At 53.9% G+C, this 13,260-nt stretch overlaps 1 protein-coding gene across 2 annotated transcripts in view; it reads left to right on the top strand.

Moving 5' to 3' along the window:
• The window catches only part of PRMT5 (protein arginine methyltransferase 5), a 47,610-nt gene extending 38,240 nt beyond the window's left edge, over nucleotides 1-9,370 (top strand). Inside the window, exons 15-17 of one of the 2 annotated variants that reach the window (XM_082299530.1) lie at nucleotides 1,070-1,186; nucleotides 6,452-6,516; nucleotides 8,847-9,370. In XM_082299530.1, the coding sequence (XP_082155656.1) occupies nucleotides 1,070-1,186; nucleotides 6,452-6,516; nucleotides 8,847-8,996 (332 nt within the window). In that variant the 3' untranslated portion in view covers nucleotides 8,997-9,370. Of the gene's footprint in view, nucleotides 1-1,069; nucleotides 1,187-6,451; nucleotides 6,517-8,843 lie in introns of both variants that reach the window. The other variant, XM_082299529.1, reaches the window with a different exon arrangement.
• Nucleotides 9,371-13,260: the final 3,890 nt, after the last annotated feature.

Below are 13,260 nucleotides of genomic sequence, written 5' to 3'. Positions count from 1 at the left end.
CCCTAAAAAATCAGGAAAAAAAATCAGAAAAATTCCACAAAAATTCCCAAAAAATCTCAGAAAACCCCCAAAAATCTGGGAATAATCCCGATAAAATTCTGTGAAAAAAACCCCAAAAATCACAAAAAATCGGGAAAAAAAGCCCAAAAATCCTTAAAAACACCCCAAAAATCAGGAAAAAAATCAGAAAAATTCCACAAAAATTCCCAAAAAATGTGGAAAAAACTTCAAAAATCTGGGAATAATCCCGATAAATTCCATGAAAAAAAACCCCTAAATTCACCAAAAATTAGGAAAAAAAGCCCAAAAATCCTTAAAAACACCCCAAAAATCAGGAAAAAAATCAGAAAAATTCTACAAAAATTCCCAAAATATCTGGGAAAAACCCCAAAAAATCCGGGAATAATCCCGATAAATTCTATGAAAAAAAAAACCCCAAAATCGCCAAAAATCGGGAAAAAAAGCCCAAAAATCCTTAAAAACACCCAAAAAATCAGGAAAAAAATCAGAAAAATTCCACAAAAATTCCCAAAAAATCTGGGAAAAACTTCAAAAATCTGGGAATAATCCCGATAAAATTCTGTGAAAAAAAACCCCAAAATCACAAAAAATCGGGAAAAAAAGCCCAAAAATCCTTAAAAAAACCCCAAAAATCCGGAAAAAAATCAGAAAAATGCCACAAAAATTCCCAAAAAATCTGGGAAAACCCCCAAAAAATCTGGGAATAATCCCGATAAATTCCGTTTAAAAAAACCCCCAAATTCACCAAAAATCTGGAAAAAAAGCCCAAAAATCCTTAAAAAAACCCAGAAAATCAGGAAAAAAATCAGAAAAATTCCACAAAAATTCCCAAAAAATCTGGGAAAAACCCCAAAAATCTGGGAATAATCCCGATAAAATTGCATGAAAAAAACCCTAAAATCACCAAAAATCGGGGAAAAAACCCCCAAAAACTCCAAAAAAACCCCAAAAAAATCCGGAAAAAAAAGGTGAAAACGTTGGGATTTTGGGGCAAAGGGTGGGAATTTTGGGGAGAAGCTCTGGAATTTGGGAATTCCGTGTTTTCCAGAGCCGTGCCCGGACAACAGCCGCTACACGGAGCTGAGCTGGCAGGTGCAGGTGGGCACCGTCCTGCACGGCTTCGCCGGCTACTTCGAGACGCGGCTCTACGGCGACGTCACCCTCAGTGAGGGCGGGGCTTAAAGGGGCGGGGCCAAAAGGGGCGTGGCCAAAAGGGGCGGGGTCAAGAATGGGGAGAAAAGCGGGAAAAACGGGGAAATTTGGGGAAAAAAGGGGCAAATTTGGGGAAAAAACAGGGAAGAAATGGGAGAAAATGGGGGGGAAAATGGGGGGAGGGGGCGTGGTTTGGGAAAGGGGCGGGGCTTAAAGGGGCGGGACCAAAAGGGGGCGTGGACAAAAGGGCGGGGTCGGGAATGGGGAGAAAAGTGGGAAAAATGGGGAAATTTGGGGGAAAAAGGGGCAAATTTGGGGAAAAAATGGGAGAAATTGGGGGTAAAAATGGGGGGAGGGGGCGTGGTTTGGGAAAGGGGCGTGGCTTAAAGGGGTGGGGCCAAAAGGGGGCGTGGCCAAAAGGGGGCGGGATCGGGAATGGGGAGAAAAGCGGGGAAAACGGGGAAATTTGGGGAAAAAGGGGCAAATTTGGGGAAAAAATGGGAGAAACTGGGGGTAAAAATGGGGGAGGGGGCGTGGTTTGGGAAAGGGGCGGGGCTTAAAGGGGTGGGGCCAAAAGGGGGCGTGGTCTAAAGGGGGCGGGGTCGGGAATGGGGAGAAAAGCGGGAAAAACGGGGAAATTTGGGGGGAAAAGGGGCAAATTTGGGGAAAAAATGGGAGAAATTAGGGGTAAAAATGGGGGGAGGGGGCGTGGTTTGGGAAAGGGGCGGGGCTTAAACGGGTGGGGCCAAAAGGGGGCGTGGTCTAAAAGGGGTGGAGTCGGGAATGGGGAGAAAAGCGGGAAAAAAGGGGAAATTTGGGGAAAAAATGGGAGAAATTGGGGGTGAAAATGGGGGGAGGGGGCGTGGTTTGGGAAAGGGGCGGGGCTTAAATGGGCGTGGCCAAAAGGGGGCGTGGTCTAAAGGGTGAGGGGTCGGGAATGGGGAGAAAAGCGGGAAAAATGGGGAAATTTGGGGGAAAAGGGGCAAATTTGGGGAAAAAATGGGAGAAATTGGGGGTGAAAATGGGGGGAGGGGGCGTGGCTTGGGAAAGGGGCGGGGCTTAAAGGGGCGGGACCAAAAGGGGGCGTGGACAAAAGGGCGGGGTCGGGAATGGGGAGAAAAGTGGGAAAAATGGGGAAATTTGGGGGAAAAAGGGGCAAATTTGGGGAAAAAATGGGAGAAATTGGGGGTAAAAATGGGGGGAGGGGGCGTGGTTTGGGAAAGGGGCGTGGCTTAAAGGGGTGGGGCCAAAAGGGGGCGTGGCCAAAAGGGGGCGGGATCGGGAATGGGGAGAAAAGCGGGGAAAACGGGGAAATTTGGGGGAAAAGGGGCAAATTTGGGGAAAAAATGGGAGAAATTGGGGGTGAAAATGGGGGGAGGGGGCGTGGTTTGGGAAAGGGGCGGGGCTTAAAGGGGTGGGGCAAAAGGGGGCGTGGCCAAAAGGGCGGGGTCGGGAATGGGGAGAAAAGTGGGAAAAATGGGGAAATTTGGGGGAAAAAGGGGCAAATTTGGGGAAAAAACAGGGAAGAAATGGGAGAAATTGGGGGTAAAAATGGGGGGAGGGGGCGTGGTTTGGGAAAGGGGCGGGGCTTAAAGGGGCGGGGCCAAAAGGGGGCGTGGTCTAAAGGGTGAGGGGTCGGGAATGGGGAGAAAAGCGGGAAAAACGGGGAAATTTGGGGGAAAAAGGGGCAAATTTGGGGAAAAAACAGGGAAGAAATGGGAGAAATTGGGGGTAAAAATGGGGGGAGGGGGCGTGGTTTGGGAAAGGGGTGGGGCTTAAAGGGGTGGGGCCAAAAGGGGGCGGGGCAAAAAGGGCGGGGTCGGGAATGGGGAGAAAAGTGGGAAAAACGCGGAAATTTGGGGGGAAAAGGGCAAATTTGGGGAAAAAACAGGGAAAAAATGGGAGAAATTGGGGGTAAAAATGGGGGGAGGGGGCGTGGTTTGGGAAAGGGGCGGGGCAAAGGGGGCGTGGTCTAAAGGGGGCGGGGTCGGGGATGGGGAGAAAAGCGGGAAAAACGGGGAAATTTGGGGGAAAAAGGGGCAAATTTGGGGAAAAAATGGGAGAAATTGAGGGTAAAAACGGGGGAGGGGGCGTGGTTTGGGAAAGGGGCGGGGCTTAAACGGGTGGGGCCCAAAGGGGGCGTGGTCTAAAAGGGGTGGGGTCGGGAATGGGGAGAAAAGTGGGAAAAATGGGGAAATTTGGGGGAAAAGGGTAAATTTGGGGAAAAAATGGGAGAAATTGGGGGTAAAAATGGGGGGAGGGGGCGTGGTTTGGGAAAGGGGTGGGGCTTAAAGGGGTGGGGCCAAAAGGGGGCGTGGCCAAAAGGGGGCGGGGTCGGGAATGGGGAGAAAAGTGGGAAAAACGCGGAAATTTGGGGGGAAAAGGGCAAATTTGGGGAAAAAACAGGGAAAAAATGGGAGAAATTGGGGGTAAAAATGGGGGGAGGGGGCGTGGTTTGGGAAAGGGGCGGGGCAAAGGGGGCGTGGTCTAAAGGGGGCGGGGTCGGGGATGGGGAGAAAAGCGGGAAAAACGGGGAAATTTGGGGGAAAAAGGGGCAAATTTGGGGAAAAAATGGGAGAAATTGAGGGTAAAAACGGGGGAAGGGGGCGTGGTTTGGGAAAGGGGCGGGGCTTAAAGGGGTGGGGCCAAAAGGGGGCGTGGCCAAAAGGGGCGGGGTCGAGAATGGGGAGAAAAGCGGGAAAAACGGGGAAATTTGGGGGGAAAAGGGGCAAATTTTGGGAAAAAATGGGAGAAAATGGGGGGAGGGGGCGTGGTTTGGGAAAGGGGCGGGGCTTAATGGGGTGGGGCCAAAAGGGGGCGTGGCCAAAAGGGCGGGGTCGGGAATGGGGAGAAAAGTGGGAAAAACGGGGAAATTTGGGGGGAAAAGGTGCAAATTTGGGGAAAAAATGGGAGAAATTGGGGGTAAAAATGGGGGGAGGGGCGTGGTTTGGGAAAGGGGCGGGGCCAAAGGGGCGTGGTCTAAAGGGGGCGGGGTCGGGAATGGGGAGAAAAGCGGGAAAAACGCGGAAATTTGGGGAAAAAAGGGGCAAATTTGGGGAAAAAACAGGGAAGAAATGGGAGAAAATGGGGGGGAAAATGGGGGGAGGGGGCGTGGTTTGGGAAAGGGGTGGGGCCAAAAGGGGCGTGGTCTAAAGGGGGCGGGGTCGGGGATGGGGAGAAAAGCGGGAAAAACAGGGAAATTTGGGGGAAAAAGGGGCAAATTTGGGGAAAAAACAGGGAAAAAATGGGAGAAATTGGGGGTAAAAATGGGGGGAGGGGGCGTGGTTTGGGAAAGGGGCGGGGCTTAAATGGGCGTGGCCAAAGGGGGCGTGGTCTAAAAGGGGCGGGGTCGGGAATGGGGACAAAAGCGGGAAAAACGTGGAAATTTGGGGGAAAAAGGGCAAATTTGGGGTAAAATGGAGAAATTGGGGACCAAAATGGGGAAATTTGGGATTAAACTCGGGAAATTTGGGGGAAAAATGGGAAAAATGGAAAGATTTGGGGAATTCCGGGACTAAAGTGGCGAAGTTTGTGGAGAAAATGGGAGAATTTGGGGAAAAATGGGGAAATTTGGGGAAAAATGGGAGAATTTGGGGTGAAAATGGGGAAATTTGGCCAATTAGGGAAATTTTGGGACTAAAATGGGAGAACTTGGGCGAAAAATGGGGAAATTTTGGGACTAAAATGGGAGAATGTTGGGATGAAAATGGGGAAATTTGGGGGGAAAATTTGGGGGAAAATGGGGAAAATTGGGGAAAGAATGGGGAAAGTTGGGGGGAAAATGGGAGATTTTGGGGAATTTCGGGATTAAAATGGGGAAATTAGGGGGAAAATTTGGGGGGAAAATGGGGAAATTTGGGATTAAAATGGGGAAATTTGGGGAGAAAATGGGGAAATTTGGGGAGAAAATGGGGAAATTTGGGGGGAAAGTGGGAGAATTTGGGGGAAAAAATGGGAGAATTTGGGGGAAAAAATGGGAGAATTTTGTGACTAAAAATGGGGAAATTTGGGCCTAAAATGCCCGAATTTGAACCCAAAGCGGCCCCGATTTCTGCGGAATCCCTGGGAATGGCGGGGGGGTGGGGGAACGCCGGATTTTGGGGTGAAAAAGGAAAGATTTGGGTTATTTCGGGACTAAAGTGGTGAAGTTTGTGGAGAAAATGGGAGAATTTGGGGTGAAAATGGGGAAATTTGGGGAATTTTGGGATGAAAATGGGGAATTTTGGGGAGAAAATGGGAAAAATTGGGGGAAAATGGGGAAAGAATGGGGAAATTTGGGGGAAAAATGGGAGATTTTGGGATGAAAATGGGAGAATTTGGGGAATTTGGGGACCAAAATGGGGAAATTTGGGGAAAAAATGGGGAAGTTTAGGGAGGAAATGGGAGAATTGGGGTAAAAATGGGGAATTTTGGGACTAAAATGGGAGAATTTTGGGATGAAAATGGGGGAATTTTGGAATGAAAATGGGAAAATTTGGGGAAAAAGGGGGAAAACTGAGGAAAGGGGAAGTTTGGGGGGAAAATGGGAGATTTTGGGGAATTTCGGGATTAAAATGGGGAAATTTGGGGAGAAAATGGGAAAATTTGCGATTAAAATGGGGAAATTTGGGGAAAAATGGGAAAATTTGGGGGGAAAATGGGGAAATTTGGGGAAAAATGGGAGAATTTTGGGGAAAAATGGGGAAATTTGGGGAAAAATGGGAGAATTTGGGGTGAAAATGGGGAAATTTGGGGAATTTTGGGACTAAAATGGAGAAATTAGGGAAATTTTGGGACTAAAATGGGAGAACTTGGGCGAAAAATGGGGAAATTTTGGGACTAAAATGGGAGAATTTTGGGATGAAAATGGGGTAATTTGGGGGGAAAATTTGGGGGAAAATGGGGAAAATTGGGGAAAGAATGGGGAAAGTTGGGGGGAAAATGGGAGATTTTGGGGAATTTCGGGATTAAAATGGGGAAATTTGGGGGAAAATGGGAAAATTTGGGGGGAAAATGGGGAAATTTGGGATTAAAATGGGGAAATTTGGGGAGAAAATGGGGAAATTTGGGGGAAAAATGGGGAAATTTGGGGGAAAGTGGGAGAATTTGGGGGAAAAAATGGGAGAATTTTGTGACTAAAAATGGGGAAATTTGGGCCTAAACCGGCGAAATTTGGGCCTAAAATGCCTGAATTTGAACCCAAAGCGGCCCCGATTTCTCTGGAATCCCTGGGAATGGCGGGGGGGTGGGGGAACGCCGGATTTTGGGGTGAAAACGGGCGGATTTGGGTCTGCTGCAGGCATCCGGCCCGAGACGCACTCGCCGGGGTTGTTCTCCTGGTTCCCCATCTTCTTCCCCATCAAGGTCAGCGGGGGCGGGGCCACCGTGGGCGCCGCCATCTTGGGGGCGGGGCCACCGTGGGCGCCGCCATCTTGGGGGCGGGGTCACTATGGGGGGCGCCATTTTGGGGTGTTTAATGGCAGCCGCCATCTTGGGGTGTTTAATGGCGGCCGCCATTTTGGGTGGGTTTAATGGCGGCCGCCATCTTGGGGTGTTTAATGGTGGCCGCCATCTTGGGGGCGTGGCTTCAGAGGGAGCACCGCGGTCGCCATCTTGGTGGGCGTGGCCACTCCCCACCCCCTAGCCGCCATCTTGGTGGGCGTGGCCACTCCCCATGACCCCAGCCGCCATCTTGGTGGGCGTGGCCACTCTCCATTACCCTGGCCGCCATCTTGGTGGGCGTGGCCACTCTCCATGACCCCGGCCGCCATCTTGGTGGGCGTGGCCTCTCATAACCCCGGCCGCCATCTTGGTGGGCGTGGCCACTCTCCATTACCCTGGCCGCCATCTTGGTGGGCGTGGCCTCTCTCCATGACCCCGGCCGCCATCTTGGTGGGCGTGGCCACTCCCCATGCCCCCAGCCGCCATCTTGGTGGGCGTGGCCACTCCCCACCACCCCGGCCGCCATCTTGGTGGGCGTGGCCACTCTCCACCACCCCGGCCGCCATCTTGGTGGGCGTGGCCACTCTCCACCACCCCGGCCGCCATCTTGGTGGGCGTGGCCACTCCCCATGACCCCGGCCACCATCTTGGTGGGCGTGGCCACTCCCCATGACCCCGGCCGCCATCTTGGTGGGCGTGGCCACTCCCCATGACCCCGGCCGCCATCTTGGTGGGCGTGGCCTCTCCTCATTACCCCGGCCGCCATCTTGGTGGGCGTGGCCACTCCCCATGACCCCGGCCGCCATCTTGGTGGGCGTGGCCACTCTCCATGACCCCGGCCGCCATCTTGGTGGGCGTGGCCACTCCCCACCACCCCGGCCGCCATCTTGGTGGGCGTGGCCACTCCCCATGACCCCGGCCGCCATCTTGGTGGGCGTGGCCACTCCCCATGACCCCGGCCGCCATCTTGGTGGGCGTGGCCTCTCCTCATTACCCCGGCCGCCATCTTGGTGGGCGTGGCCACTCCCCACCCCCAGCCGCCATCTTGGTGGGCGTGGCCACTCTCCATGACCCCGGCCGCCATCTTGGTGGGCGTGGCCTCTCTCCATGACCCCGGCCGCCATCTTGGTGGGCGTGGCCTCTCATAACCCCGGCCGCCATCTTGGTGGGCGTGGCCACTCCCCACCCCCCAGCCGCCATCTTGGTGGGCGTGGCCACTCCCCATGACCCCGGCCGCCATCTTGGTGGGCGTGGCCACTCCCCATGACCCCGGCCGCCATCTTGGTGGGCGTGGCCACTCCCCATGCCCCCAGCCGCCATCTTGGTGGGCGTGGCCACTCCCCATGCCCCCAGCCGCCATCTTGGTGGGCGTGGCCACTCCCCATGACCCCGGCCGCCATCTTGGTGGGCGTGGCCACTCCCCATGACCCCGGCCGCCATCTTGGTGGACGTGGCCACTCTCCATGACCCCGACCGCCATCTTGGTGGGCGTGGCCACTCCCCATGACCCCGGCCACCATCTTGGTGGGCGTGGCCTCTCCTCATGACCCCGGCCGCCATCTTGGTGGGCGTGGCCACTCCCCATGACCCCGGCCACCATCTTGGTGGGCGTGGCCTCTCCTCATGACCCCGGCCGCCATCTTGGTGGGCGTGGCCACTCCCCATGACCCCGGCCGCCATCTTGGTGGGCGTGGCCACTCCCCACCCCCAGCCGCCATCTTGGTGGGCGTGGCCACTCCCCACCCCCCAGCCGCCATCTTGGTGGGCGTTTCCACTCCCCATGACCCCGGCCGCCATCTTGGTGGGCGTGGCCACTCTCCATGACCCCGGCCGCCATCTTGGTGGGCATGGCCACTCCCCACCCCCCCAGCCGCCATCTTGGTGGGCGTGGCCTCTCTCCATGATCCCAGCCGCCATCTTGGTGGGCGTGGCCACTCCCCACCACCCCAGCCGCCATCTTGGTGGGCGTGGCCACTCTCCACCCCCCCAGCCGCCATCTTGGTGGGCGTGGCCACTCCCCATGACCCCGGCCGCCATCTTGGTGCGCGTGGCCACTCCCCATGACCCCGGCCGCCATCTTGGTGGGCGTGGCCTCTTCCCATGACCCCAGCCGCCATCTTGGTGGGTGTGGCCTCTCCTCATAACCCCAGCCGCCATCTTGGTGGGCGTGGCCACTCCCCACGACCCCCCAGCCGCCATCTTGGTGGGCGTGGCCGAGCTGACTTCCCCTCTCCCCCTCCCCCCTGCAGCAGCCGGTGCCGGTGCGGGCGGGCCAGGAGGTGTCGGTGGCCTTCTGGCGAGTGGCCACGGCCAGCAAGGTGTGGTACGAGTGGGCAGTGACCGGCCCGGCCTGCTCGGCCCTGCACAACCCCACGGGGCGCTCGTACACCATCGGCCTCTGAGGGGCGCTCACCACGGAGCCGCGGACGGACACACGGACACACGGACGGACACACGGACGGACACACGGATGGACACACGGACACACGGACACACGGACACATGGACGGACACACGGACACACGGATGGACACACGGACACACGGACAGACACACGGACACACGGACGGACACACGGACACACGGACGGACACACGGACACACGGACACACAGACACACGGATACACGGACACACGGATGGAGCCACGGACACACGGACACACGGACACACGGACGGACACACGGACACACGGACACACGGACAGACACACGGACGGACACACGGACGGACAGAGCCAATAAAGGAGCGGGGAGCCCCTCCCCCGCACCCCCATCCCCCCGTGTGCTGTTTGTGCTGGTTTGGGGTGGGTTTGGGTGGTTTTGGGTGGGTTTGGGTGGTTTTGGGTGGTTTGGGGTGGGTTTGGGTGGGTTTGGGTGGTTTTGGGTGGGTTTGGGTGGTTTTGGGTGGTTTGGGGTGGGTTTGGGTGGTTTTGGGTGGTTTGGGTGGGTTTGGGTGGTTTTGGGTGGTTTGGGGTGGTTTTGGGTGGGTTTGGGTGGGTTTGGGTGGTTTTGGGTGGTTTGGGTGGGTTTGGGTGGTTTTGGGTGGTTTGGGGTGGGTTTGGGTGGTTTTGGGTGGGTTTGGGTGGGTTTTGGGTGGTTTTGGGTGGTTTGGGGTGGGTTTGGGTGGTTTTGGGTGGTTTGGAGTGGTTTGGGTGGATTTGGGTGGATTTGGGGTGGTTTGGGGTGGTTTGGGGTGGGTTTGGAGTGGTTTTGGGTGGTTTTGGGTGGTTTGGGGTGGTTTTGGGTGATTTTGGGCGGTTTTGGGTGGGTTTGGGTGGTTTTGGGTGATTTTGGGTGGTTTTGGGTGGGTTTGGAGTGGTTTTGGGCAGATTTGGGGTGGTTTTGGGTGGTTTGGGGTGGTTTGGGGTGGGTTTGGGGTGGTTTTGGGTGGTTTTGGGTGGGTTTGGGTGGTTTTGGGTGGTTTTGGGTGGGTTTGGGTGGGTTTGGGTGGTTTTGGGTGGTTTGGGTGGGTTTGGGTGGGTTTGGGTGGTTTTGGGTGGGTTTGGGTGGGTTTGGGTGGTTTTGGGTGGTTTTGGGTGGTTTGGAGTGGTTTTGGGTGGGTTTGGGGTGGTTTGGGTGGTTTTGGGTGGTTTTGGGTGGGTTTGGGGTGGTTTTGGGTGGGTTTGGGTGGTTTCCGGTGGTTTCCGGTGGGTTTGGGTGGTTTGGGGTGGGTTTGGGTGGTTTTGGGTGGTTTTGGGTGGGTTTGGGTGGTTTTGGGTGGTTTGGGGTGGTTTTGGGTAGGTTTGGGTGGGTTTGGGTGGTTTTGGGTGGGTTTGGGTGGTTTTGGGTGATTTTGGGTGGGTTTGGGTGGGTTTGGAGTGGTTTTGGGCAGATTTGGGGTGGGTTTGGGTGGTTTGGGGTGGGTTTGGGTGGTTTTGGGTGGTTTTGGGTGGGTTTGGGTGGGTTTGGGTGATTTTGGGTAGGTTTGGGGTGGTTTTTGGGGGGGGAATGGAGAAATCGGGGTGGAAACGGCGGCGATTTTGGGGAGGTTTGGGGGGAAACGGGGGAATTTTGGGGAGTTTGGGGGTGAAATGGAGACATTTTGGCGGGAAAGGGGGAATTTGGGGGAGTTTTGGGGGGAAATGGGAGAATTTTAGGCAAAAAGGAGAAATTTTGGCAGGAAAGGGGAAATTTTGGGGAGTTTTGGGGGGAAAAATGAGAAATTTTGGGGATTTTGGGCGTAAAATGGAGACATTTTGGTGGGAAATGGGGAATTTTTGGGAATTTTGGAGGGAAACGGGGGAATTTTGGGTGAAAAGGGGAAATTTTGGCGGGAAGATGTCAAAATTTGGGTGAGAAGGGGATATTTTGGGGAGTTTTAGGGTAAAAAATGGGAAATTTTGGGGAGTTTGGGGGTAAAATGGAGACATTTTGGTGGGAAAGGGAATTTTGGGGAGTTTTGGGGGAAAAATGGAGAAATTTTGGGGGAAATGGGGACATTTGGGTGAAAAGGGGGAATTTTGGGGGGGAATAGGGGAACTTTGGTGGGAAAGGGGGAATTTTGGGGAGTTTTGAGGGGGAAATGGGGAAATTTTGGGTGAAAAGGGGAAATTTTGGCAGGGAAATGAGAAAATTTTGGGGAGTTTTGGGGGGCAATGGAGACATTTTGGGTAAAAAGGGGAAATTTTAAGGAGTTATGGGGGAAATGGAAAAATTTGGGGGGAATGGGGAAATTTTGGAAGGAAAATGGGGAAATTTTGGCGATTTTTGAGGAATTTTGGGGTAAAAGGGAAGTTTTGGGGAGTTTTGGGGGGAAATGGAGAAATTTTGGGTGAAAAGGGGAAATTTTGGGGAGTTTTAGTGTAAGACCGGGAAATTTTGGGGAGTTCGGGGAGAAATGGAGAAATTTTGGGGGGGAAATGGAAAAGTTTTGGCTAAAAAGGAGAAATTTTGTGGAGTTTTGGTGGGAAATGGAGAAATTTTGGGTAAAAAGGGGAAATTTGGGGGGGAAATGGGGAAAATTGGGTGGAGAATGGAAATTTTGGGGAGTTCTAGAGGAGAAATGGAGAAATTTGGGTGATAAGGGAATTTTTGGGGGAAAAAGGGGAACTTTTGGGGAGTTATGGGGAAAACAAATTTTGGGCAAAAGGGGAAATTTTGGGGGAAATGGGGAAATTTTGGGTAAAAAGGGGAAAATTTGGGGGGAGAAGGGGAAATTTGGGTGAAAAGGGGAAATTTTGGGGAATTTGGGGGGGAAATGGGGACATTTTGGGGAAAAATGGGAAATTTTGGGGAGTTTTGGGGGGAATGGAGAAATTTTGGGGAGTTTTAGGAGGAAATGGAGAAGTTCAGGGGAAAATGGAGAAATTTGGGGTAAAAAGGGGAAATTTTGGCGAGTTTTGGGGGGAATGGAGAAATTCTGGGGAGTTACAGGGGGAAATGGAAAAATTTGGGTGGAAATGAGGAAATTGTGGGGAATTCTGGGGGGAAAACAGAGAAATTTTGGGAAAAAAGGGGAAATTTGGGGGGGAAACGGGGAAATTTGGGGTGGAATGGTGAAAATTTGGGGGAAGGGGGGAATTTGGGGATGAAAAAGGGAAATTTGGGGGAATTGTGGCAAAATTTGGGGGATTTATGGGGAGAAACGGAGAAATTTGGGAGGAATGATGAAATTTGGGGAAGTTATGGCGGAACGGGGAGAAATTTGGGGGAAAAAGGGGAAATTTAGGGAATTACGGGGTGAGACGGAGGAATTTGGGAGGAAATGGGGAAATTTGGGGGGGGAAATGCCAAAATTTGGGGAGAAACCACGAAATTTGAGGGAAACGGGCAGAAATGGAGGAATTTGGGCAGAACGGCTGAAATTTGGAGGGAAAAGGGGGAAAATTCGGGGAATTGTGGCAGAACGGGGAGAAATTTGGGGGAGAACGGAGGAATTTCGGGGAGAAATGAAGGAATTTGGGGCCAAACTTGCACCGGGAGAAATTCGGGGTCAAATCTTTGGAAATGGAAGCGAAACTTGGGGAAATTTTTGGCCAAAATGAAGGAATTGGGGTGAACCCTCAGGAATTGGGGTCCAGCTCGGGAAAAGGCCGAGGGGACGTGGGGCAATCGGTGAAAATGGGGCAGAATTGAGGCGATTTGGGGTTTCACGGGAGCAAAAGGAAGGGATTTGGGGCCAAACTGGGCATTTCTGGCCAAAAGCCTGCGAAATCTCCTCAAGAAGAGGCGCGTGCGGATCAGAAGCAGAAAGAGCGGGATAAATCGGGGAAAGCTGCGGAGAACTGGGGGAATTGAGGAAATTGGGCTCATTTCGGGTCATTTTCGGGTCATTTTCGGCTCTGTTGCCACCCCCCCCCACCCCCAGCACCTGCCTGGTTTAATCACCTAAAATCGCTTTGTTCCGCCCCGCGTCCCCACCCGCACTTCCCTCAGCGCGTTTTAATCCCCTTCCGTAGGGTTTTTTTCCCGAAAAAATCCCTTTTTTCCGCGTTTTGGAAGGCTGCGTTTCCTCCCTACTCGAGCGCAGGCTCCGCAGGCCGCGCCAGGCCGCGTTGCCATGGCGACAGCGCAGCGGGAATGGGCGGGGCCCACCCCCCCTCTCCTCCTCCGCCAATCGCCGCGCTCGTCTCATCCACCAATCCGCCGCGCCGACACTTTGAGGCCTCGCAGCCAATCAGCGCCGCCGCGCTTTGATTGACACCTCCACCCATCAATAGAAAGGC

This window comes from Coloeus monedula (assembly GCF_965178545.1).
Source record: "Coloeus monedula genome assembly, chromosome: 32".
Lineage (NCBI taxonomy): Eukaryota > Metazoa > Chordata > Aves > Passeriformes > Corvidae > Coloeus > Coloeus monedula.
This window is presented reverse-complemented; position numbering and strand designations above follow the sequence as displayed.